Below are 27,510 nucleotides of genomic sequence, written 5' to 3' on the forward strand. Positions count from 1 at the left end.
TTTACTACTTTTTCTTGTGAACAGAATTAATTGCTGTCTTTTCATTGGTCAAAAGAAGACTTGAATAAAAGGCGGAAAGTCTGAAATTCGAAAGTTTGTAAACAACGCGAAACACATGAATGTTGTTAAACTGTAGCTTTCATATATTAAGCATCAGATCAAAAGGAAAGAATTAATCTTGAAGCATTGAATCTGTAGGGTAGGTACTATATGCACTTTAAAAGTCCTTAGCCATCCTGCATGCTGCAAAAGATAAGGGAAAAGGGGGTTCATTCTCTTCAAAAAGCCGAGATAGCGAGCTTTAGTTTATATCAAAGGAGGAAAAGACCCAATTGAGAGCTACATTCTATCTGTGCCGGTTTTATTTCATAACAGTACTTACTTGGGATCCAAACACAAGACCTTTGTCCCCATACTATAAAGCAGAAGCTTGCTGATCATGCCAAAGAGTACCCCATTTCAGACTACTGTATTTTAGTTTTGTATGTCTGTGTAAGGAAGCTATCCCCACATATCTCCAACTCAACTAGGAGTCATAAGCAAAAGTAGCATTCAATCATGATCTTATTCCTATCACAAACACCGATAATAACTGAGGGAATAAATTAAATTTAACTCAATACCATTCAGGTTACTCCTAAAACGTAATAGGTTGGAATTCTGTTCCTCCATACCCCAACCTCTTCTGGGTGCCATATTGCACAACACTTGTTCCGCCGTTCTTAGAAATCCGCAGAATTAAACTATTTACCATTTAAAACATTTTATACAGTTTCTTTACCATAATACAGTAGAAGGTGGCTAAACTGAAGAAAAACAAATGACCTACCCGATGAGAAAATCCAGCTATCCTGGAAATCCTTTGTAAATTCAGTTAAAATGTACATCACATTTGGTGTTTGGCTTTTTTGAGTGCATAATTCCGGTTGATTAAATTAGTGAAAACTTATTAAAAAATTATTAAACTTGTGAAACGAACATATCAAATTAACAAACGAATTGCCTTTACCAACTTCAAGTTCGTGTTGTCAAAAATATGTTGTATTCCATATAATTAGTGACCTAATTCAAAATTGCTTGTCAATTTGACAACTGTCTTCATTACAAATGTTTTTTAGGTATTTAACAAATTTTTAGGATTTTTATTGCTTGATTTCGGGTTAAACTTTTTATGTAAATAAAAGACTTAAAATGTTTTAGAACAAATGTTAAACTAATTCACATTTGCTGTGGCTTTCAACATGTCAGATGCTAGAGGTTAGGATGGCACCAAGTCAGAAAATAGGTTGCCAGACAACCTCTAGCATTGCTGGAGTACCATTCAGGTTACATATAATTCATTGTTTTTAATTTCTCAATAATTCCAAAATACAGACCTAAAGTGGTGAATCAGCATGCCCATTCATGTACTGCAGTACTTTGTTCGTGTACAGTAAAAATCATGTAACATGTATGTAAAATTTTACTACATAAAACTTTTGTGCATGTACATTAACAATATTCAATTTGAATTTTAATCTTTATTTTTTGGGTCTTCCATTAGTTCTGTCTCTTAGAACAAAATGTTTCTTGCCACAATGTGTCAATATTCAGAAATATCTAAAACATTATAAGTGAAATATTAGTCTGCTTACATGTTTGTCGAGTAACTTAGCAGTGCTCGCCTTTATCCACTAGCCCAAAGCCCAGGGCTAGTAAAAATTGATTCAGGATAGTGAAATGATGTGTACATTTCTTTTGTGGACTATTTGAATCCTTTACAGTCCTCTATTATTTGGGCTAGTCATTGAGAATTTTGAAGGAAAGGACTGTTTAACTTGTACCATTAAAAACCCCATTGTTCACCCAAATACAAAGCTCAGGGGGTGCATGAACCACCAGATACAATAATTAGTGTGTATGCTGGTCAATACTGGTCCATAGAAATTTTGCAAACAAAATCCTTGTCAGTAATCATTATTTTTTTGTCATGAAAATAACAGTAAAACCATTTTTATTTATCACATGCAAGACAGAACAAAAGTACAATGACTCAGGGAGCTTATTTAAAATAAATGATCATACTGTAAATATAGATATCTATTATTGATAGGAAGCAACTTAAACAGTACACTGATACAAATTAGCCATCTTTGGAACCAATATTGACCACCGGCCAGGTGATATTTTTAACACAAATTATTTTCCTTCTTTCGTTGCAGTAGATTTATACTGGAGTATGATGCTCAACAATGATTTCAGTTTGAACTACGGCTTGCATACACATAAATGTACCACTAACACTGTATAATTGAAAACTTTAATATACATGAAGCTGTATAAATATTTCTTTGTAATTGTATGAAAATGAACTTCAAATTCTAAAGTGTTTAGATACATGTATTATGTGTCTTTATTTTCAGGAAAAAATATGAGTTTTGAGTTTGTTATCCCATCATGTCGTGATGACTTGCTAAACAGAACAGGCATTGATCAATTTGTTGTAACAGAAATAGCAACTCTTAGAGAACTTCCAGGAGCTCTTCAGGGTAAGTATTGAATATGTTACATGCATTCAGGATGCAAAGAAAAAACAAAAGCCCAATAGCATAGTAATATCTTTGTTTGTGGTTTCAATCATGTCATCATTTTATACAACCTCACTACATTTTAAGACCTTAAGTAGCTGTCTTTGTAAGAATCGTGCAAAATCTGAAAAATGTGATACACCCTAAAAAAAAGGCTTCATATTTTAATTTTTGTAATTAAGTTGTTTTATGGGTCTATATTATGAAATATGTAATTATTCATTCAAATCTTCCAGCTCTTAGTAGATAATCAACATTAAAAATCCAGTAGATTTTATTGTATTTACATCATTTACAGAGTTATCTCCATTAATTTTGAAATCTACAGTGCATTCTATACAATTTTTATCTCCTAAGAGCACAGGTTTTATGAAAAACCACTTGTTAATTTCTGTTTTCTATGACATTTCAAACAAAATATCAAAAATAAGAATATGTAGGCTTTTTACCCTTGAATCACATTTTGCATGATCCTTAGCTGGAGTGCTACTTAAAAATATGCCTTACATGGTATACAAAAAACAGACGTTTTACATTTTTACATATGATATTTTCAGATCTAAAGACTTCTTTAAGAAGCCAAGGAAGTAAATGCTTGCTGCAGAAGTTTGATACACTTTTTAGTGTAGTTTGGTAAGTGAAATAGCTCAACCTGATGTCCATTGATAGGTTAAAAGAATTTGAATGCTAAGTACATGTAGGAGTCATCTAGGCCTAGCTCGAAAATTAAGAAAGGAGGCACTTTGGTAGGCTAACTAATATCAAAAGGGTACACCTGAGTGACCTTATACATTTTGGGTGTAAACAGATTTGAATGTTTTAATAATTTGTCTATTTCTTGGATCATGCAATGATTTCATTGTTAAATCAACTGTAACAGAGGCACCAAGTTAGAAGATAATAGGCTGAAATGACATTTCATGTTTTTTAGAGTTGAAAAGGACACATCAAAAGGAAGAAGAGACATTAGGCCCTTTATTTATACCAGTTGAGACACTGCTGTATATGGATAATTGTTGGTTGAAAAATTGAAATTAAGTTCACTAATGACACTTGACATGTTTGCCCTTATTATCTGCTAGGTGTTAAGGTCATTGATTCTCCAGAAAAATAATTCTTCTGAGAGAAATGAAACCAGTCTGAGTTATTATTAAGCCGATAGGGAAAGAAACAAAAAATTGTGGATTCTTGAATTCATGGTTTTGAGGTTTTCAGTATACACATCAATGGAAATCTGCTTTTCATTGGGAACCAAATTTCGTGGTTTGGCCTACACACCAAAACCACGAAAACTGATACCCCACAAATTATAGTACTTTCACAGTACATAACTTCAAACTATTCATAGTTTTTTTTGGGTTTTGTTTTGTTTTTTGTTTTCTTTTTTTGAATTACAGGAGAAGTGATCAGTATGACTTTGAGCAATGTACTTTTTGAAATTGATGTTTGGTCTTTGTTGATATTCTTTGAAAAACGTACCCTACATGTATTACTGTATCTAGTCTTATGTTCTTAATAAGGGCCTCATTAATTAAAGTTCACCATCCAATTATTATTTTCATTACATTTCAGTCTTCAGAAAGATGTCAATGGTGATTTGAAAGAAGAAGCATGGCAGTTACTGATAAAAAGTATGTAAATATACTCTACATTTTACCTTAGAAAAGTTTCGAATATGAGTTTGTACATAGAACTAGTCATTGTAGTCATTGACTAATCTAATCTTACATGTATCTATCTGAATGTGATCTTATACCAGTGATTTAGCTAGTACTAGTCATTGTAGTCATTGACTAATCTAATCTTACATGTATCTATCTGAATGTGATCTTATACCAGTGATTTAGCTAGTACTAGTCATTGTAGTCATAGACTAATCTAATCGGCCAAAAAGATACATTAGTCACTTTCCATATGATTTTCATTAAATTTAGCAAAAGTGACTAATGGTTTCAAAATCCTTGGTAAACCACTGTTATTCTACTAGCCTTATTTTCTATCAAGGTTTAAGTGTTGTAGATTTTCAATGCTTACAAAAATTTATATGAAGCCAAAATACTAAAATGCTAATGCTGTATTTATTATTGCAGTTGCTAATGGTTTCATTAACAGTATTGCCACAACACTTGATGAGACTAGCATTGAACCGGAGACAAGGAAAGAATGTTCAAACATGATTAAAATGATTTGTTACTTATTGTGCCAGTTCTCTGAAATCTTTGAAAATGAAGATACACAACCAAGCACCAGTCAGGTTGTAAATGCAAAGGTATCTAGTCTACAGATGTGTTTTCTTTTTCTTTCCTTTTCTGTTTTTATTTTTAATAATTAAAAAGTACAAACATCCTTTTTAATTTTTATGCTAACTTTACATTTATACATTTGTATCATATTTGACTTATCACATGTGAAAAATTGTGAAAATTGTAGAAACTGAAAGTGTAAACTTTAAGGGGTATTAATGTTAAATTATGCTTTTTCAGTTTGGTTATCATTGGGTAAGTTATATAAGTTGGCGGATGTTTCTAGAAAAGCAGAGGACGCTTACCCTACCAGTGCACCTGGTCTATGCTCCCACTTTTTAGTGGAGTCCGAGTTGCTCATTTGCTTTTGTTACTTTGTATGTATGATTTTAGTTACTTTATGTTCTTTGTTGTGTATTTCGGTTTTCCATGTCTGGTCTTTTTCCCTGGAATTACATTCTTTTGATTACCACTATAAACTTGGTTCCCTTGATTACTCTTATATGTCATTCTTAGATAGTTTCCTAGATCAGAATGAGACTTTCATTGTCTGTTTTAGTTTCAGTTTTAAGGTCGTTATCTTATTCAAGATAATTTCATATTTTTTTATAGGGAAGAAAAATAAAGAAAAAGCCAAGCGATACAGGAATAGATTGGGACAAGGAGAAAGAAGTGGGAATCAAAGCTTTACTACATCTGGTTACGCCTAATATACACAGACTATGGGATCCACCTATTGTAGAAGAAGAGTTTGTCACGTAAGATATGGTGTCACTTAATTGTTTGGGAGTTTAGACTCTTTCTTTGGTGGCATCTGGTATAGTGATTTTCTTGACTTTTTCACTCTTCCAACATTAAAATTATATTGAGATATAATGTAAGAGATATATATAGATAAGAGATATTGTCAAAATTTACTAATGGGTTTTCCAGAAATAAATGTATAGGTAGGGAGAGGTGAAGAAACTTTTTCCTACCCCAACAAAACTAATTCAAAACAAAACAGTTCTAATCTCTGTAAAGGTATAAAATGTTTTGTATTATTTTTTTTAATCTATACAATTTATCTTGCTTAAAATACTGCTGTATGTTTTTAGTTTGGTAACTAACTGTGGATACAAGCTGTTAGAAAATCCCAGCATCACAAGAGTTACATCTAAGGAAACTAGAGATGCTGTTAGTCATCTAATAGGTGTAATGGCTAAGAGATATAACCATGGACTCAGTATGTAACATTTATGTCCTTGTTTTCTGTAGTCAATAAACTTAGTGTGTAGTCATTCAGACAATTAGCAAGTAGATTGGTCAGACAGTATGCATTCAGTTTAATGCTTGATTAAAAAAGATTGATGTTTATTCAATTTTTAATCAAGTAACTGTTTTGAATTTTGTCTTTTTTGTGGTAGTAAAGTCTTTCTTTTAATCATCCAGGAAAGTTATGTCAGAACAGTTTAGACTTTTTGGATAGCTCTTGATTGATTAGGACTTACATGTACATGATATTGTATGCAAGACTAGAATTTCTTAAAAATTTATGAGACTTGAAAATTTATCATAATGTTGTAATGTTTCTTGGCATTTGTAGGTGCCAGTCTAAAGATTCTACAGTTGATTCAACACTTTGAACATCTTGTGTCACCATTAGCTAATACCATTGAAATCATCACTAATGAACTTGGGGTCAAAAGTGTTATTCAAGAAATTATGAGGTAATTTAATACTTATTATGAGTCTTGTACCATACAGACAGAGAATAAATAACAATTCCTATATTTCATTATTGTATACATGTATTTATTTGTAGGCCTTGACAGATCATGCCTTTATAGATATTGCAATGATTGTTTTCTGCACTCAGACCAAAGAAGCTACAGTATATTGTTCCTTCCATAAAATTGTGAATGAAACAATTTTTTTTTATTTTGTAGGGAAGTTGGTAGACTGGACCCTAAAGATATTGCAAGAGATCCTTCTGGTACAAGATGTATAGCTGCTTTTCTTGTTGAGGTGGCAGAAAAGATACCAATGGTGATGTTACCCAGTATAAGTGTTCTCATGTGCCATCTTGATGAGGAGGTTAGTTTGATAAAATATAATTATATCCCGCTCTGAAAGAGAGGGTGGTATACTGTTTTACCCTTGTCTGTGTGTGCGTCAATTACAATTTTTTCCGTCACAATTTTCTCAGGAACTACATATCACAATGGCTTGAAACTGTAACACATTTTTCCTGTAAGTATGCCATATGTTGGGATCTATTTTTGGAAATATTTAAAAACTGCCTATTTCCAAGGACTTTGTTTATTTGCTGTATATCATGATAGCAAGGGTATTACTAGTGAGCCATCGCTCACAGATTTCTTGTTCCATTCTTGCTATAATTTGCTCTGGTAAACAAGAGTATCCCTTGCATTGTACTACATGTACGTACAAACACTCTAGTAAATAGAATTGAAATGAATCAAAAATATGCTTTTTAATGTGGTGTGTTAGAGAGAAAAATTGGTTTGTTTCTTTGCAAATATTATAATATGTAAAAATGATATTCCCACATAAGTATGTATTGAAAACAATAAAATAAAAAATAGTCTAAGCAGTCATACTTGTCAAACTGCTGGATAAACTCAGCCTGAAATGTATTTTTTCTAATTGTATTTTATGAATAGAAGTTTTTTTACTTTGACTGTACTGTAATATTTCAGTCATACACATTAAGAAATGGAGTACTAGGTGTCATGGGAGAAATCGTGCTGAAAGTCCTCAGTAAAGATGACTTGGACAGTAAGATGAAATCTACAAGAGAACAGTTTTTGGAATGTTTAACGGTAGGTTTATCTTGCTATATATAGAGGAAGGTCAACAAATTCTTCAGTGTAATTGTTAGTTTAAGCTAAAAAAAATGGGGAAAGCTTCTCAAATCAGTAAAAGAGCAGATTTTATTGCGATTTTATGATTTTACTCTTTTTGGAAGTCTACATTTATGCAATGTAAAAAAGTCTCTTTAGCTTTGAAAAAAAATTGCTGTAATAGAAATAATGGCATCAATTTCAGTACAATTTACTTAAAATTCCATTAAATAGTGAAAAATAAAAATGAGAAAACTTTATTTCACTTTTAAATCGCAGTACTTGTATGTCTTCTCTTGTTTGCTCTTAAGGAGGTAGACCTAGGGTAAGGGACACACCTCTTAAAAATCATTGGAATGTTTGTATTCGGCATTTTACATCAATGTCATGTAAGCATGAAAGTCACTTAGACTGATTTCATTCTGTGTCAAATGAAAGCTTGAGAGCCTTTGGTGAAGTTGAATATGATACAAACATATCACTGACTTCATGAGTTATGTCCCTTACCCTAGGTCTGCCTCCTTAATTGCACTTATAAAGGAGACTATCTCACCATTATCTGAAATTCTATTTGAATATAGTGGATTCTACTTATTCCTATACTTGTTAATTGCATACAAACTCAAAGAACAAAAACATCTTCCATCTTATCCATGTAAAAAATCCTCTAAATTGCATAAATATTTTTCATTATGTACAACAAAAATGTACCTAACTGGATAAAACAACAATACATCGTTAGTGAAATACCTCAAGAAATTTGGTTTTACAACTATATTTTCTCTTTCTTTTGACTAGACACTTAAGCAGGAATCTAATTAGACATGACGAAAGAGTATACCTCATTTGAATATTGTAAATATGAGGTATTTTCCCTTGGAATGACAATTTCAGACAAATATGCGATTAAGAGAAATCCACAGTATAATGAACATTTCGATTTAGCTTACATGTATTTCACTGATAAAAAAAAAAGGATTTCATCAATTTTTTCTATCAATCTCAACAATTAAGTGTGCTTGATTCAACATATATAATTTTTCTTGTACATTTCAGGAACATATCCATGATGTTAACGCTTTTGTTAGAAGTAAAGTTTTACAAATATGGTTGAACATTGTTAATGAAAAGGTATAAAACATACATGTTTTTCCTGTTTTTGAAAAGTACATATATTTTGATTGCTTTGTCTATTAATTATATCAATGTTGAAACTTTAACTTTGAATGATCTGTTGAAAGAATTTTAAATGTATATTGTTAGCTTATGGTATACATTTGCTGGGTTAAATCTAATTTTGTACATTAGTTTTTAGTTTAATAGAAGTTTTAAGTCTTACTTATATAGAATGATGTAGAAATTGATCAGCCAAGATTGCCTAGAAGCAACGATGAAATATTTCTTTAAAATTACTGAGTTCATCTTTCGATACAAATGCGCAATAAATATGTTGATTTAGATAATTTCATCTTGGTTTTTACTTTATTTCATGAGTGCCAATTTACTCATAGATTGTACATATCCATCGCTGGTGACCTGAGTCTATATTTTAGCGATCCTAGGGTCGACTATGATATTGACCAGGGAACCAGATTACTTTAAAGTATGTTATGTAATGTTATTTTTAGTGTTGCCCATTAACATGGCAAGAAAAAGTTCTGACTTTAGTAATTGGAAGATTAGCGGATAAATCCAGTCAGGTTAGGAAGAATGCCATCCAGCTTGTTACAGCTTTCATCAAGTGCAATCCATTTGCTGCTAAGGTCAGTTTTTCATCATTCTCTTGCCAATGAAGTTGCAAAAGTGAAGATAGTAGCATGTTCTTTGATACTTCTTTTGAATAATTAGAATGAGCAATCTTGTATGGAATTCAACTTAACTTTGTGTGTGTATGTACTAAGTTCTTAGTCTTATCTAAAATCTTATTAATTTTCAAGGTCTAGTCACGGTGTATGTTAAGAGTGTGTCACACTTTGCATGGCTTGTGTTATTGCCATTATCGACGATGAATTAAGAATCGACCAAACTAGTATTAAGGGAACAATGTTTTTAGAAAATTTGTTGAGATTGATGTTAGTTTATTGTTGAGTTCTTTTGACTTGCGTCGTGAATTTTATTCCTTGTCTGGACACTTTTATTAAACATTATATTCTAGAGATTATGATGATGATATTATTACTTTTAGCTATCTGTTGAGGAATTACAGCAAAACTATGAAAAAGAGAAAGAAAAGTTAAAGGAAATGAGAGGAGGTGTTGAGGAAGAAATGGAGACTGAATCCTCTCAAGCAGGTATGTTAAAAATCCTCTTTTTAAAGTGTCACAAACACATAGATGCCTAAATTCAATTTACCAAAGTTCCATTTAAAACTATACATTTGAATATTAATCTGAAATAGTTAATTAGAAAATTATCATTTCTGTATTTAGTTTGCATTCTAAGTACTGAAATACTTTGTGAGTTTTTATTTTTAACCAGATTTTCCGAAGGAAATAGTTCATTAGTTATGGGATATATGCTGGGCTGGTGGCTGCCAAGCTTTGTATGTTCAATGGCTTGAAAAGAATTTAGCTAGTTGCTTTATGAATTTAATATTATATTTGGTATGACAAATTAACCTTCAAGTTTGATTTTGACAAATATTGGTTATTTTGTTTCAAAGTGCTGGTCATTTTTGTTGCAGAACTTTGAACCTTATCCTTTCAACAACTTGAAAAGGATTTAGTCAATTGGCATGGGAAAGGGATGGGGACATTTGTTTTGCATTAACAAAGTTTAATTTACTAATTGGTTTTAGAAGATATTGCATCTGTATGATACAGACTTACCATTATTATATAGATAGCAGTGATTTACCGAATGTTCCCAGTGTAAAAAAAATCGATAATTCACTCTGTGAATTCAGTTCGGTAATTTTACCCTCACACTTTCTCTTACCAAAACTTCACAACATGAATATCAATCCACTGTTCTCAAAATATAAAATTCATCTTAATAACAATGAATAATTGAGGAAATCTATATAATAAATAATATAATCAATTGGTTATCGTGGTTATCTTCTACCCTCGTGATCATAATTTGGTTATTCACTCTTTCCAATTAATTATCCTATTAAGTACTTCTGCGTCTAAGGATCGTACAAAATGTATATAAGGTGTGGCACATGAAGGAAAAAACGAACAGATTTCATTGCATTTACAACTATATTATACTTGATAACCACCAGAAATAAAAATCAAAGTGTTTGTAAAATTTGACTTTTTAAGGTATTGGTAGGTCAAGTTTAGTTGAAATTCCCTTTATGAGCAGTCAAAAAATATCTACGTCACAGATGCTTCAGGATAAACATTAATAGCTTTTTGGTTCTTTTATAGATGTACTGAATATATTTTATGCAAAAATGACAAAATTGGGGAAAATGATGTGTCACCCATTGCCTGAATCTTGCACAGAATGTTACTTAATATTACAAATAGTTTATCAAGGACACCATTCTAGGCATGTAACACAAATATGAACATTGGTCAACTGACTTACAGGGGAAAACATATTTGTGCTGGAAAATCCAGTGTGCTGTCTCTTTGACAGCCACTTGTTAAAAGAGTTCATTGGAATACTAAGTGAAAATAAAAACTTGCTTAATTTTAGTCCAAATGGAAGTTTGTTTATATACAGGTTTTTGAAATGTGAAAATTTTAAACCTTAATTTTTGGTAAACTGTGATTTCAAGCATCATGAATATCAATATCCTTATCTTTTGAACCTCATTACAGATAATATAACTGAAAAAGTTGATGAAGAATGGAAGCCATTGAAATCTAAGATCAGACGAGCAATCAGATCAGCCCAAGACAATGAATTTGAAGAAGAAGAGAAAGAAAATGGCAATAATGGGAAAATTCCTGAGGATGAAACTTCAGAAAGGTATTGTTTATTGTGAAATCATTTTTATAAACTGCAAAAAAAAAAATTAACTATCGTATAATGGTACAACACTGTCACTTATTTTATTTAAGGAAAGGTATATTATGTGCTTAAAGGCAAGATTATTGACATAATTTTAAAGAGACTTGTGATTAATACTTAATTTCATAACTTTTTTTAAGAGATATTTGATTTTCAGTGTTCTAAGATTCCACATTGCCTTCACCTGGGGCAAGTGCAATTTTGGTATGGGAAAGATGATGATTATGCCCCACTTTCCCTTTGTCAAATGAAAAGTGAAGTTCTTAAAGAATTTGTTAAGCTTGGAATACAAACCAAGTGTTGGTAATTTGTGCTTTGTTAAAAAATATTGATCATTCCTTCTGATACATTTACTAACTATTTGATTGCAGTGTGATACAAAGAATCAACACATTGATAAGTGAAGAGAAGTTTCAGGAAGCTGTAGTGCTGACATGGGCCATGCTGGATGTCTTTCCACAAATACCTGTGTTTGCTGGGAACAATAAAAAAGACGAAGAAGAGTAAATATTGAGTCATGATAAGCCTTATTAGTTTTTTAATGCTTATTAAATTGGATAGTTTTCAGTGAATGACACTGAAAATTTATCAAATTAACACTGATTTGCTAGTACTTAGATATTGTTCATTTTTAGCTCACCTGAGCTATTGCCATCACTTTGCGTCTGTCATCGTTAACAATTGTACAAAACTCTTCTCCTCTGAAACTACTTGACTGATTGCAACCAAACTTGGCATAAATATTCCTTGGGGTATCCTGCATAGAATTAATATGGGAATTTTTTATTCGTCGAAAAACATGGCCGCCGGTACTAAAAATAGAACATATGGGTCAGACAGTAGTTTTTCGCATATATCTCAAAAACATTTAGGTTTAGCTAAATTCTGACATAGGTAAAAGTGTTCAGCATGATGAGATCAATCACTGATTAAGTTTTGGTTTTAATCTGTTAAGCCATGTTGGAGTTTTTCCCCCTTTTAATGATTTTTGCTATTTTTAATGTTATTTCTTTCAAAAATCTTCTCCTCTGACACTACTTGACCAATTGAAACCAAATTTGGTATGAATGTTCCCTGTGATATCCTGCATAGAACTGATGTGGGGATTTTTGATCCATCAAAAAACATGGCCCCCATTACTAAAAATAGAACATAGGGGTCAGACAGCATTTTTTCGCATATATCTCAAAACCATTAGGTTTAGCCAAACTCTTTTAGTTGCTGAAGTGATCCTTCAAAAGTCTTCAGGGATCAATGTTGTTTTCTTTTTTTTTTCTTTTTAATTATCAGCCAATATCTTCGACATATAATAATAGATAGAAAGAAACTTTCATTTGCTGAAATGATACTTATGATTAGTCCTACCAAAGTTTTCTTGAGTCAAAATTGTTGGACATCTCCTTGTTAAATTTATTACCCTTGAAAGACAAACTTTAACCAGGTGAGCAATTCAGGCGCCTCGGAGCCTCTTGTTAACTCATGTGAGTCACTGTAAAACAAAATAAACACTTGATTTCAAATTTTTACAAGTTTAGGCCACCTGGAGCCTCTATTTTGGGCAGTTAATTCTCATTTCATGTAATACAGTATCAGATGGTATTTGTCAAAAGATAGATTTATAATTATGACATTCTATTCAGCATTAGTGTAATATAATTTTAACTTTTCCAGAGAGGACGAAGAACCTGATGTGAAAAGCCCAGAAAAGACTATGGAGTACATGTACAAAATATTTTCAGGTATTAAAAATTTATATCTGTTGTCTGTAGCAAAAACTTAATTTAATTGGTCATAAGCTATCATTTACATAGTTACATATGTATTATTTATGATCTGCTGTTTTAAGAAAATTGAAACAGATTTTTAAAATTTGTAACTGAAGAAAAAAACTATTTGGTTATATAATGTATCTTTTCAGAAGGTAGAAAGCCTGTCTTTGCTTTATCAGAAAACCAACCGGAACAAGAACCAATGGAGACTGAAGTTGTCAATGAAATATCCAAACAACAGATTGTAGTCCAGTATCTCAAGGTTTATAGATAGACATTATCATTGTTTTAAGTGTGAACTTTTTGGTTTCAACATATCTTACTGATTTTGAAAACTATGAAAGCGGGAGAAGTATAATGATCATGGTGTCTGTTTATTATCTGCACCTTTTTCATAAGAGTAATCTCTGCAAGTACTTATCAGTGTTCTAGGATTTTTCAGAAATTGGGGTTGCCACGGGAAAAATCCATATAAAATCAACTTTCCCACAGTCAATGACTGCTTTCCTAACAACAAATCCTTACAGCATATGAAGTTTTCTACTTGCCACAGGAAAGTGTAACTAAGTACCTAACTTTCCCTGACCCAAATTTCACTTGCCCCAGGTAATGGGAAATAGGAATCCTAGAACACTGATTTATCATTGCCACTTTTTTAATACATCTGTTCTGCTGCATCTTCAATATCACCTTACCATATATGAAGGTTTCCCTAGACCGATTTAGCATAGAACTGCATTGTGCTGCCTTCATCATGAAATTTACATGTGCCCCCAGTTGGCCAAGCCCAACATTCAAGTTAGAAGATTGCATGTTAACATGTACTCCTGTTGTGTTTTACAATACCATACTAGGGTAAAGGATGTTTATTGCAGATTTCAGTAGATAAATTGCCCTCATGTCAAGGTGGGGTGCCCCCAATGTAATCTTCTGTGATGGTTTAGGGCCCTCAATACTTAAATGACAATTCCTTCAGAAATTTCTGGGGAAAACACTATTATACTATGTATATAACTTTTTATTGCAGGATTCTCTGGTGTTTGCAACTCAGGTACAAAAGGCTGTACCCCTGATCTGTCAACTGCTTGGTTCCAAGTCAATCACAGACGTACTGGAAGCAGTTGAGTTCTTCATCACAGGGTTTGAATTTGGTTTGGCCATAATGATGATGGGTATTCGTAGAATGTTGCCTCTGATTTGGAGTAGAGAGTCAGGCATTAAGGATGCTGTAGTTGGAGCTTACAAGAGATTATACCTCAGTCCATCAGACGCAAACCAAAGGTTGGTTGTTTTTTTCTTTTTTCTTTTTTTTTTACACTGAGGAAGTAAGCATTAGACAATTTTTCTATGTGGAAATTATTTTCATCAAATTTCTATACAGCTTGTCCAGGTGATTAAAAATGATTTAATTCTGTAGGGGTTAAAAAGTCTCATACAGTAGATTTATTTAATTGGTTACATATGAGGTCATGGCCTTGCAAATTCATCAATCCTGCCCGTCATTTATCAACTGAACAATCATCTTTAGAACGCATGTAAATATAGTCCGTAAGAATTGTGATTTATTATTCGATGTATCAAATGTGGAAATGTTCAAGTTTATTGTTTTGATGATAAAAGGCAGATTAATATATTAGTATTAATTATTTCATCTTCCTGTGTCAAAAAGACCAATTGTTGATATTTGCGTAGGAAACTATCTCAAGCGTAGAAATATTATAATCCACTTGAAACTGAAGGAGAATCTATATTTAACTTTCATGGGGTTTTCAAGGCATATCTTTGGATGTTGATACAGTAAATAATAATATGAAGCATAAATATATACAAAGTGTTGGAGGTATTTCTTTATTGTGCAGAAAACTTAGATGTCAGTTATTTTGTATGTAGTTTTTCTGGAAGTGTTATTAGTATCATATATTGACAATTATTTTATTCACAATTTTGAATTCTATAAGGTATTGAATATTTCATTTGATTTCAAATAATGTTATTTGGCTACTATCAATTTTAATTTTAGATCTAGAGCACTGACAATAGTGAAGAATTTATCTGCATTGGTTGATGGGGCTACCATTGGTGATTTGACATCTTTGGAGGGATTGGTAAGCATCAAGCTTGTTTTTAATAATTGGGTTAAAAGAATCCTCAAGTTCTTATCATTTGCTGTGGAAAATTATAAGATATCATTAAATTTGTTTTATTTTTTTAGAGCATCCTGATAGTATTATATAGTATTATATGAATTCATCTTACCAAAAGATATCATTGATATAGAAATGTTTGAGCAGGGACTAGATATTGATTAAAAGGAGAAGTTTTAGTCAATCGTGCTTAAGACAAATGGGAGAAGTGAGCACTAACAAGGAGAATTTTCAGCTCATTTCTCCCTCCAGGTAATGCTTTGGTTTTAGATATTTTGGTTACTTAAATATATGTTTCATTACAGATTGTAGAATTTGTGAAGTCTGAAGAATTAGACCAATCAGTAATACAGATGCTATGGGAAAGATTCACAATGAAGGTTCCAAATACAACAGCTGAAGACAGCAGAGCTGCTTTGGTCCTTCTATCCATGGCTGCAGGGTGAGATATTAACTTTTCTGAAACACCAACACACTAATTATGCCACATTTTCTGAAAAAAAAGGACCACCAAAAAATAATTCAGTTGATTATTTTGGGCTCTTGACACACTGCTAATGTCTACTGTTGATGTCTTGAGAAATTTACAAGTTTGTGTTTCTTCATACCCGACCCAATGGATCTACATATTACATTTTTAAAATAGCATACATGTATGATTAAATGTGTAACTTTTAAAACAATTGTATTCTATAGGATTTTTTCATAGATTTACAGATGACTATTGATAACACATGTGATATACATGTATATAAAACACATTTCTAATGTATATCAATTATATTTATACCCCTAAAAAGTTCAGAATTTAGTGACTGTTGGAGAACTCCAAAGGGAGATAATCTAAATAAAGTGTTTTATGGTCTCACTAACCACTTCTAACGTTTCCATTTCTTTACATGTTAAAAAAGTAATTTTCAAAGTTTCATTGTGAATTCCCAGGACAAATGACATCTTAAAGTTGCATACCATTGCAAAGCTTGGAAGATAAGGCTTTCAAAATCATTATTCTAATGGTAGGATGATTGAAGAAATTCTTCACTTATTTACTTGAAAAAATAATACTGAAAATCCACATTTTTACCTTTTCTGTTAACTGACAGCATGGAGGCAAATTACTCACACATGTAAACAATATTCATATACTTTTGTAGTAAAGTACATATATGTTTTTAAAGTACACATTCTCAGCTTTATTTTGACTACTTTTGATCAGAATACACTGATTAGTGCACTTACAATGCATAGATCTAGGTTCAGTGTGTTTTTGTACTACTTAGGGGGATGGCCATTTGACCCGGAAGTGGTTAGTGAGACCTTACACATTAACACCTCATAAGCCCAACTCCTCATAAACTGCTCTAGGAAATATGATGACATTTTATAGAAAGGCTGGCCATCATATGTTTATGTTCATGAAGAAATATAGTTAATGTCGGGAGATAATGTAACTTTATTTAAGGCATGGTTTTTTTTCTTTGTGAGCTTCCTCACAGTATGTCTAGTTTAAATTGTGTTTCCAGAGCTAATTCAAAGATAGTGCAGAGTAATGTTGAGATCCTAGTTAAAGAAGGACTTGGTACCAGAGCTGCAAGTGATTTTGTTTTGGCCAAAGATACATGTGTGGCTTTACTGAGGCTGGGTACAGACAAGAAGGTATGATGTTAATGATAAAATATTGATCATGGTAGTAACATGAAAACTTATTTACAAATATATTCAATGTATTTGCTAAAATTGCATGAAACTATGACGTGTGCAATCACTTCATGGAGATGCATAAAGACATAAAGGCTGTTCTAGTAAAACATATGAGGGATAGGGGAAGGCACTTTTATCCTTTGTATGTGGGTGGATGTTCAGGTCTCTTGACCAAATATAAAGGTTAATAAAAAAAAAAAAAAAACATCAATAGAACTTCAATGAGTGGCTCCCCTGGTGAAAAAGTGCCTTCCCTGGGCACTTAAATGTAACAGCTCTAATTTCAGTTCTTGGAACCATTGAAATAACATCCAGTAGTTTTTTGTTTCTTTCTCTGATACAAAATATGTTGTATTTTACTTTATCAACAGTTGTACAATAATCACACAGTTTTTTTGTCTGTTGTAGGCTAAAGGGGCTGTTGCCAACAAGCCTTATAGGTTACCTGAAGACAATGATATGTTTTTAAGGCTCTCAGATTTGCTAATAAATGGTAAGTTGTATACTGTCAAAGTACTATTGTTCGTGGGGTAGCAATTTTCATGGTTTTCCAAACCACAAAATTAAGTTCCCATCAAAAAAGATTTCCATTGATTTGTATACTGAAAGCCTCAAAAAGCACAAAGTCAAGAATCCACGAACTTGTGTTTCTTCTTTAATCCACGAAAATTGGTATCCATGAATTAAAGTACTTTTACAGTGTACAAGAAAGCTTGGGTTTCATTTTATTACACAAGCATGAGTTTTGTAACAAAATAGATAAGTGAGATGGGAGAATATGGTAATTTTGGCCCTTATAATTATTTCATAGTAAAGAAATCAGGATAAAAAAAACAGAGAATAAATTCTTGGTATTCAGTCCATGTTTAAAGCTACTAGACTGTTAAAATTTAAGTACAATGATGAAGAACAATATATACAGAAAAAAAAATTTCATGGACTGTTCTATTATGTAGCCGAAAAATATAATGACACATGAAAGCATGTGAAAGTGTTTCATAAGTTATATGCGTATACTCCTTCATTTTAGATTTTGACATTACTATATAACGAAAAATATCCACGTCCTGTATATAGTTGTTCGTCGTCAATACACCAATTTGGAAAAAAAAAACAAATTACAACAAAAATAGTTACACAAAATAAAAGTGAACTCTGTATATATCCTTTAAAGTTAACAAACAAGAAAAAAAACACCAAAAACATAAAGCATAAAGCATATAAATTGTATAGTGCTTTACATAGTTTCAAAACAAAACAAACAAACTTACATCCAAATACTCGAATATTAGATGTGTTCCTATCCATAGGAAGCTAGTACAAAGAAGAAGACACTGACAATATTCTAACTTAATTGATTTTAACAAGCATAAATGTTTAGTTCCCTTTTTTGTAATCTTTACAGGTGTTTCTGATGAGAAGAATGTTTACTGGGTTCCCCTGGCAGAGCAGGCTGTGAAAGTCATCTACAAGTTATCTGAACATCCTGATTCTATATGTGGCAGTATTATCAAGGCCATAGCAGATAAACTGATACAGATTGGACATTTAGAACAATCGATTCTATCAGCTGCAGGTAAGCTGTTGCATAGATGTTAATCTTCAAAAAACTAAAGCAGGTCTCCCCCTCAAAATTTATTCAAAGTGGGAGATTTGCCAAAGTTTAGTTTTACAACATGTTTTACGTTTACATATAGACTTTATTTGAACTTAAGGAGGTAGACCTAGGGTTAGGGATATTACTCTAGAAATCAGTGATATGTTTGTATCATATTCAATTTCACCAAAGCATATCAAGCTTTTATTTGAAAAAGAATGAAATCAGTACAAGTTACTTTGATGCTTACATGAGATTAACATAAAATGCTGAATACAAATGTCCAATAATTTGTAAGATTTGTGTCCCTTACCCCAGGTCTACCTCCTTAAATCCAATATTTTTCATGACGTCCTTTCCTTTGAAAGATGACACACATTGTTTCCCTATACAAGGATAGTGAATTTGTTTTGACAAGAATTGAAGTTTAATTGTTACTACAATTGTTAGCTGAAAATTCAGATAAGACAGGAGAAATTTGCAAATTTGGCTAAATCTCCTGCTTTAACACATGTATGTTGGATGAAAGTTGAATTCTTTTATGAAATATTGGGAGACTTAACACTTTTTTTTTTTTATGAAATATGGGGAGACTCCTGTCAAAAGCTGGAGAGATATCATTTATGGCTATTGATTTAGCTTAGGGCTAAAGTTTATGTCTAGGTTGATGAATTTTAAAATCATAATGAGTCTCATCACTGATCAGCCTGAATATGGACCTAATCTATACAATAAAAAACCTACTTATTGAACAACTTGAAATCTACGTCTAGTAGAATAAGTGTTTACACATATTGTAAATCTCATTTTCAGGGGATACTCAAGATACCAATGGTCATTCTGAGACTGAGGTTACTGTGTTACTGACCAGACTGGTTTCCTTTGCTGGTAATGTTGCCTTTGGACAGATGGTACATCTTGACAACAATGTCCTTGGTGAGCTGAAAAGACGAAGAGCTGTTCAGGAAGAAAAGAAGAAAAAACCTAGTAGGAAGCAAGATAGGGTACTTATCCTTGATTCATTGACACTTTAATCATAAATGCCTACCTTTATGATTTGTCTGTAATTTTTACAAATTTCAAGTGGAAAATAGGGTCTTACAGTCAATAGTCTATCATATACAGATTTCCAATCATTTCTGATCCAAGCCATTCCCAGTTTGGAAAATGTATTCTGACCATTTCCACGCTTTGCAGAGACTTTTCAATAAGCGCAATTGGGATTTGGATCATGCAGCACATTGAGGTTTCGTGAATATTATCAATCCTGGTTGAAATAAATCTTATTGTTCTGAAAAGTGAACGAAACATGTTTTCATGCGAGACAAACTGAGGTGTCAATTTCAGTTTTTATAATGATTACTGACAAAAGTGCCAAATTATGGACAATTCAATTTTTTTACTTTTGTATCCATGTGTTATTTGTTTTGCAAGGCTTCCCAGTTTTTTTTAACAGATTGTTAGGCTATTTAGGATTAGTTTACAGTATCCAGTGGTCTGGTACATTGGTGACAGGGTCCCTTAAATTCTTTTTTTTTTTTTCAGTCAAGGGTAGAAAGTGAAGCAATAGAAGATGAACTGGGTCTTGCTGGAGCTGCAGCTGAAGATGCTGAGGTGGAATACATCAGGAAAATCTGTGAGCAGGAAATTGTCACTGGTAAGTCAATGTCAGGAAAATCTGTGAACAGGAAATTGGTACTGGTAAGTCAATGTCAGGGAAGTCTGTGAACAGAAAATTGTCACTGTTAAGTCATTGTCAGGAAAATCTGTGAACAGAGAATTGTTACTGGTAACTGAATGTCAGGGAAGTCTGTGAACAGGAGATTGTCTGATAGTTAAATCTTTTCTATGAGCCAGAAATTTTCACAGGTAAGTCAATGCTGGGAAATATATGAAGAAGAAATTGTCACTGGTATGTCAATGTCAGGGAAATCAATGAACAAGAAATTTTCACAGGGAAGTCAGTGAACAGGAAATTTTGTTACTGAAAAGTCAATATCAGGTTAATCTATAACCATGGTATTGTGACATTGTTCTTGAGATTTTAAACTTGTATGATTGATAAACAAAAATGTCACTTGGGGTGATTGATCAAACTCTAATCCTTTTATTTTCACAGACAACAACTTACTTGGAATTCTAGGACCACTGCTAGTTACCATATGCCAGAACCAGACAAAATATTCCAGCCCTCAGCTAAGAACAGCAGCTGTGATGGCCTTATCTAAGTTCATGATGGTGAGGTAGGTATTTCAAAACCAATGGATTTAAAAAAGTATTTGTTTACCTTATTTCAATAGACCAATTTTAGTCATGAATTAAAATCCAATTATCATTAACGTACAGACCAGAAGAATTGATGAGGTATCATAAGGACCATGTTTGGCCCTCTATTTTACACGAAACAAGTTTGAGGTAAATGACAAAAAATGTGCTATGTATTGTTAAATTTTTATACAACCACAGAAACAATTTTTGGTCATATAGTGGTATCATTTTGTTGTGTTCATCATTGACATCTGTTAACTTTTAGTTACCTACAATAACTTGAGTAAAATTTATCCAATCTTTTTGAAATTTTAACATTTTGTTCCAAGCGACATGATGGAGGGCCCTAAAGACTTGGATGTTTTACCCCATCCCTTTTAAAAAAATATGGAGCTAAAAGAGGGAAATATATGTTATAATTAGAATTGATAGGAAAAGTTAATTATTGATCAAATTGTCAATGTGTTTCTTTTGAAATTCTGTTGAAAATGTTTTTCAGAGGGTAGACTTATCTATTTTCTCTGAAGTAGTGTGTGATATAGATACAATACCTTATATTTCAGTTCATCGTTCTGTGAAGACAATCTACAGTTGTTGTTTACAATCCTAGAAAAGTCTACAAACCCAGTGATTCGAGCTAATACCATTATAGCTCTGGGAGACCTGACATTCAGATTTCCTAATCTGATAGAACCATGGACTGCTCATATCTATGGCAGGTTGGTATGAAGTTGGAAAAAGTCTGTTTAAAAAATATAGATTTCTTTAAGGTGCTGTATTGTTAATTCATGCAGAGTAAAACTTTTTTTTTCTGGAAAGTTTTGTTGTGAAGTAGAACATTAACTAACTTGACAAGTCAAAAAGTATGAGAAAGCTTGTGGTACAATGAAATCCTTCTTAACTGAACCTTGAATAAACTTGAAACTGGTCCAAATCAGATAGCTTTTGAAGTCCCTTCATATCAGTATTCTGGATAAACAGAAAATCTGTTTTAACTGAACTTCTATGGATCTCAATGAATTTATTTTTGGCAGGCTTCTCTACTTATGCAATATTATTGGCTAAATTTATTGGTGGACAGGAAAATTATTTTAGTAACACTTTTTTTTTAGCAACTGTTTATCACGGCCTCTTGATATTTGGCATCCAACGTCAGGTTCAGGTCCAAATTGGTGGAATCTGATTTCAGGCCTATTGGAGTATTTTCAGTTGAACTGAATTCCGCCATTTCTATTTTTGAACCTTTTTTTTTTGTAAATGACCAAAAAAATGATATTTTATATTTTTTAAACTATTAATCACTATCACTGTAGACTGAGAGACACCTCCACTCAGGTTAGGAAAAACACCATGCAGATTTTGACACATCTGATCCTGAATGACATGGTAAAGGTCAAAGGTCAAATTAGTGAAATGGCCTTGTGTATTGTTGATGCAGATGACAGAATAAGTGGACTTGCCAAGCTGTTCTTCTCAGAGCTAGCTAAGAAGGTATACCTTTGTTCCAATAATCATGGAAAAGTGAGATTAGATTCATCTATCATTTATTTGACAAAATGAGAGGAAAAGATAGATAATGCCATGTTTATACCTTACCTATCATTATACTAGTTAATTGTTAGCAGGATTGGCTGAAATATGCCTTTGAACCCTTTTTAATTCCTATTCAATAACTTTATGATTCCATTTTCCCAGTTTTTGGTGGAGTTAGAGTAGCCCATTACTTTTGTTACTTTGTATGTATTATTTAGTTATTTTCATTCTTTGTTATGTGTGTCTGTTTTCCCTGTCTGGTCTTTGTCTCTAGATTACATTATTTTGATTTCTGCTAGAATCATGTTTCCCTTTATTACTTTTTATGTATTATTTTTACCTTACAATTTTCAATACAAAATATAGATAAGCAGGGATTTTCAAGCAGTGATTCACAGTTCTTTTTTTTTGTCTAGTTAAGAAAAATGATGTTTGATACACATTGCACATTTCCAGTTGTGATGTCATGATATTGTGGGAGTTAGTGAAATTTCAAGTGCCAGAAACAACTTTATAATTTTTGTAACGAAAGTGTGGGTTATTGTCGATGAATAATTTCAGAGCACCTCATCACTAGTTTGTCTCATCCTGATGTGAACATTTCTATTTTTAGGGTAATGCTGTGTATAACATCATGCCGGACATTATCAGTAGGCTGTCTGATCCTGATATTGGTACTGATGAAAACAATTTTAGAACTATCTTGAAGTAAGTAGACACCATTTCTCTCCAACCTTATGAGTCAAACAGTGTTGTCAGGGTGAATATTGTATAAAACCAATTTCTGTGGTGTTTTTGGACCATGAAATAACATCTGAAATCATTCACACTGAATATACAACAAAAAATTGCATTTTGAAGAAGAAGAAAAATCATGTTTAAGATGGCTTTTTTAAGCTTTAAAAGGAATAAAAAGTGTAATTATGATGAAAGATATTTAAATGATGTTTCCCCCCCCCCATCAATTTGAATACTATTTATACCCAGCCAAACAAAGTGGCGTGGTCTCTGAAGAGTTGTATGTGTCTATTCGTCTCTCTACAGTTTCCAAGTGATAACTTAAGAATGGATGTATGAATTTTTTTAGTCTTTGTACAGTTGTTAAGTACCATAAAGTACAGGTTAAGTTCAATTTGCAACTAAATCCAAAATGTAGTTTTCAAGTTAACCCATTTTGAACATTTTGTCATTCCCCCTTTTTTCACCATTATGTGGCAGAGTTTCACTTAATGTTTCATTAATTCCCCTCTTTTTTTTCAGGTACCTATTCTCATTCATACAGAAGGACAAGCAGTGTGAGAGTTTAGTAGAGAAACTTTGTCACAGATTCAGGGCAACAACGTAAGATGACTAATATATTACTGAAGCTGTGACATTATTGTATCAATGCTTAATTTACCTTAAATCACACACAATATACTGATATTTTCCAGAGTAGATATTAGTGAAACACTTTTGTATTAGTTTGGATTGTTTCAATTTGCTTCTTTAAGGAGGTAAACCCAGGGTAAGGGACATAACTCTTGAATTCAGTGGACTGTTTGTATCATATTCTATGTCAACAAAGCCTATCAAACTTTCATTTTAAACAGAATGAAATCAATCCATGATACTTTGATGCATAAATGAGATTGATGTAAAATGTTGAATACAAATGTTCCAATGATTTTTAAGAGTTGTGTCCCTTACCCGAGGTCTACCTCCTTAAATCTTCACGTGTAATCAGAATTGATTAAATCAGTTTTACAGTTTGTGCTGAATTGTCAAACATAGTTGAGAAAGTAAAAAGGCTATAGAAGACTACATACAGATAATATCTCATCTGTCACATGTTATATTTGTACTATTGCAGAACTGATAGACAGTGGCGTGATCTGTCTTTTTGTCTGTCAATGTTATCATACAGTATCAAAGGTCTACGTAAACTTCAGGAGAACTTTACATGTTTTGGTGACAAATTGGCTGATGATGACGTATATGGAATGTTCAGTCAGATCATCTCAAAATCTAAGAGCTTTGCTAAACCGGAGACTAAGGTAAATTTAAATCATTAAAGTCTATATATGTTTTCTAAACTACCATCAGTAGTTATTGCTATCATGTTATAGAATGAAGAGAACTGTTGTTCTGGTCTTGTTTTGTCTTTAGTGGAACAAGAAGTGAAAAGACTTAAAACCAAAAGTTGACAGTTTTTCTCATTCATAGTAATTGAGAAGATTGATGTCAGATATTCAACTAAATTAGAGACATGCAAACTTTTTTTGTGGTGAGTCTTTGTAAGAATCATGCAAATTCTACAATATTTGAAACACCACAAAAAAGGTCTACACAATATTTCTTTGTTATTATTAAGTTGTTTTATGGGTCAGTATGATGGCCTGTTTTATTATTCGATCCAATCTTTCTGGTCGTAGGAGATCACATCCACATCCAACAGTTTCTATTGTATTTCAGTGTTATTTACAGAGTAACTTAATTTTGAATTCTGCAATACATTCTTTATAATTTATATCTTTTTAGACCAAGGGTTTTATGGAAAGCCACATGTTAATTTCTGATTCAATGTGACATTTTAAACAAAATATCAAAAATGAAAATATCGAGGCTTTCCAACCACTGTGAAAGAACTGGATACCAATTTTTCGTGGATTAGTGAAGAAAAGCAATTTCGTGGATTCTTGAATTCGTGGTTTTGAGGTTCACAGTATGTATCACATTTTGCATGATTCTTATCTAGAGTGCTGCTAAAATAGCAGTGTCATGCATCAGATTTGTAACTTTCCTTAGCTATGGGATTAATGTGCATTTACCATTGTACTTTGTGTAGGCCTTGTTAGATGAACTAGAACAGAGGATAGAGCTTTGTCACCAGAAAGGATTAGAAGAGGAAGAGATAGCCATAAAAGCTAGCCAAGCTTCTGATGTTGCCAGTGATGCTCAAAAGGGCAAAAGGAAAGGCAAAGCTGGTGGGAAAACGCCAGGTACATGTATATTCTTTTACACTAGAGACGTGTTTTGTAGTTGCTGTTTTATAGTTCATTGTTGAAAAATTGATGTTGTAAGAAAACCGATGGAAACTAATGCTCTTCTAGAGAATGTCTTTCTTTTATGTTTAAAGGTTAAGTACAAGCTGTATAGTACATGTACCAAGTTACTGTCATAAACTTCTTCATCATTTGTATATTTACATTAAGTCAGTAAAATTCCCTAGTATCCCTTTTATCTTGTTCACTCTTGTAATGAATCACAAAGAAAACATGTTATTCAAATTTGTTAAGATTATGTTTCACTGTAGAATTCACCTCATGTTTGTTTTTTTCCTACTCGTGGAATATGAATTATAGTTGTTTTCTGCTTTTTTGGACCACGAACATTTGCCTATACCTAAGCACCTTATTTACTGGTATATGTACATGCATTTCACTATATTTCTTCCTTATTCTAATGTATATATGTCATGTAAAGTTAATATGTATCATCAAAATCCATGTCTAAGTTTGATGTATATTTTGTCTTGAATATTTTAGAGGTGTTAACCTTAAAATTTTTTCATAATTTGTCTGGATTTTCACTTTGAAATTATGAATAAAAGAAATATTTGAAGATTGGAGATTCTCAAAATTCTGGATGATTTTTTATTTACAAATATCATGCATTATCAAAATTATGAAATGTTCAGATGTGATTTTTTTCTGCTTTTTAGTACAATTCTGCTATTTCAAATCTGGATTTTGCCATTACGATTCTGTTTTTACCCTATACTTACCTCCGATTTTGCCAATATCTGCTTTGTTTTTTGACCCTGAATGTTAGAAATGGGCAAACATATCTATTTAATGTGGTATTTAATTTGACTCACACTTTGGAACCAATTCAAAATATTTTTTTGGTTACATTTTATAGTTGTATCAAAACAGGATTTATAAAATGTTGCCATGGTGATACTTGATAACTAGTCAATATATAGCTATATTTCTTTTACTTGCATGTTGCTTCTGCTTTATGTCAGTTCTTACCCTTCAAAAATTTCATCAGCTGCACAAATAGAACTTGTATTGGGTCTTTGAAAAATGTGAAAATTTAACTAAATTTATTAATTTGTGTGCTTTGAGTAAAAATTTATTTCTGAGTGATCTGCAAAACTGGTGAAGTTTTTGATATACACTGTTTGAGAGTTTATTTCTTTCTCTTTTTTAATCACCTAAAAACCCATCTCTTTGAAGAAACACTCATTGCACATTTTGATTTTTACAAAAAATTCAAACACTTAAACCATTATAATTTTTTCAGTTAAAAGGTCACGTCCTAAAAAATGGTACGAAAGATGAAATTCCAGAAGGGTAAGCGCACATGACTCACTGCATTAACAATTTTTGTCTACCAATGCTTTGTACTAACTTGTAGTCATTTTGGAAGTATGCTAGCTATGTTCCCTGCTTGTAATGAAAGTGTATGATATGATGTCATATTTTTTTTTTATAAAAAAATGCATATCAGTTTCTTCAATAATGGTCATGCTTGTTGCTGTTGGGTAGATGTTTGCAGACATTATTTTTTTTTTCAGCTATAAAATAGAAAATTTCCTCTTTTTCAAATCCATAGTTGACCAATTTGTTTCTTTTTTTACTGTATGTTTACTTTTTATTTTGTATATTTCTGCCTTTTGTTGGATTTGTAAAATCATGCCTGGGGTTGTTAATGACTTGATAGTTATATTTTGCTGCAATTAATTTTCTCTCTTACTTTTCCTTCTCTGCTCCATCTCTTGAGGCTTTTTTTCCTCAGGCCACACTTAATATAATGTTTGTTTCCCTTAACAAACCATACCTCTGGCTTTGGGTAGGTAAAAAACCATCATCATAGAAGTGAAAAA

The 27,510-nt window shown here is 32.2% G+C and overlaps 1 protein-coding gene across 2 annotated transcripts in view; it reads left to right on the forward strand.

Annotated features, from left to right (window-relative positions):
- The first annotated feature begins 60 nt into the window (after positions 1-60).
- The window catches only part of LOC148601730 (condensin complex subunit 1-like), a 34,104-nt gene continuing 6,654 nt past the window's right edge, over positions 61-27,510 (forward strand). Inside the window, exons 1-33 of one of the 2 annotated variants that reach the window (XM_088555211.1) lie at positions 61-199; positions 2,403-2,528; positions 3,125-3,200; positions 4,140-4,198; positions 4,658-4,836; positions 5,423-5,568; positions 5,908-6,035; positions 6,396-6,519; positions 6,739-6,886; positions 7,513-7,635; positions 8,713-8,787; positions 9,285-9,419; positions 9,842-9,947; positions 11,433-11,583; positions 11,997-12,128; positions 13,297-13,364; positions 13,544-13,656; positions 14,422-14,675; positions 15,415-15,499; positions 15,844-15,980; positions 17,062-17,194; positions 17,648-17,732; positions 18,645-18,815; positions 19,650-19,840; positions 20,382-20,493; positions 20,956-21,079; positions 21,668-21,823; positions 22,418-22,595; positions 23,251-23,345; positions 23,898-23,978; positions 24,490-24,673; positions 25,465-25,618; positions 26,928-26,977. In XM_088555211.1, coding sequence (XP_088411337.1) covers positions 2,411-2,528; positions 3,125-3,200; positions 4,140-4,198; positions 4,658-4,836; positions 5,423-5,568; positions 5,908-6,035; positions 6,396-6,519; positions 6,739-6,886; positions 7,513-7,635; positions 8,713-8,787; positions 9,285-9,419; positions 9,842-9,947; positions 11,433-11,583; positions 11,997-12,128; positions 13,297-13,364; positions 13,544-13,656; positions 14,422-14,675; positions 15,415-15,499; positions 15,844-15,980; positions 17,062-17,194; positions 17,648-17,732; positions 18,645-18,815; positions 19,650-19,840; positions 20,382-20,493; positions 20,956-21,079; positions 21,668-21,823; positions 22,418-22,595; positions 23,251-23,345; positions 23,898-23,978; positions 24,490-24,673; positions 25,465-25,618; positions 26,928-26,965 — 4,059 coding nt within the window. In that variant the 5' untranslated portion in view covers positions 61-199; positions 2,403-2,410 and the 3' untranslated portion in view covers positions 26,966-26,977. The remainder of the gene's footprint in view (positions 200-2,402; positions 2,529-3,124; positions 3,201-4,139; positions 4,199-4,657; positions 4,837-5,422; positions 5,569-5,907; positions 6,036-6,395; positions 6,520-6,738; positions 6,887-7,512; positions 7,636-8,712; positions 8,788-9,284; positions 9,420-9,841; positions 9,948-11,432; positions 11,584-11,996; positions 12,129-13,296; positions 13,365-13,543; positions 13,657-14,421; positions 14,676-15,414; positions 15,500-15,843; positions 15,981-17,061; positions 17,195-17,647; positions 17,733-18,644; positions 18,816-19,649; positions 19,841-20,381; positions 20,494-20,955; positions 21,080-21,667; positions 21,824-22,417; positions 22,596-23,250; positions 23,346-23,897; positions 23,979-24,489; positions 24,674-25,464; positions 25,619-26,927; positions 26,978-27,510) is intronic. The other variant, XM_088555210.1, reaches the window with a different exon arrangement.

The sequence above is a fragment of the Perna viridis genome, chromosome 12 (genome assembly GCF_037379345.1).
Source record: "Perna viridis isolate PV_CMFRI_1.1 ecotype Kerala chromosome 12, ASM3737934v1, whole genome shotgun sequence".
NCBI lineage: Eukaryota > Metazoa > Mollusca > Bivalvia > Mytilida > Mytilidae > Perna > Perna viridis.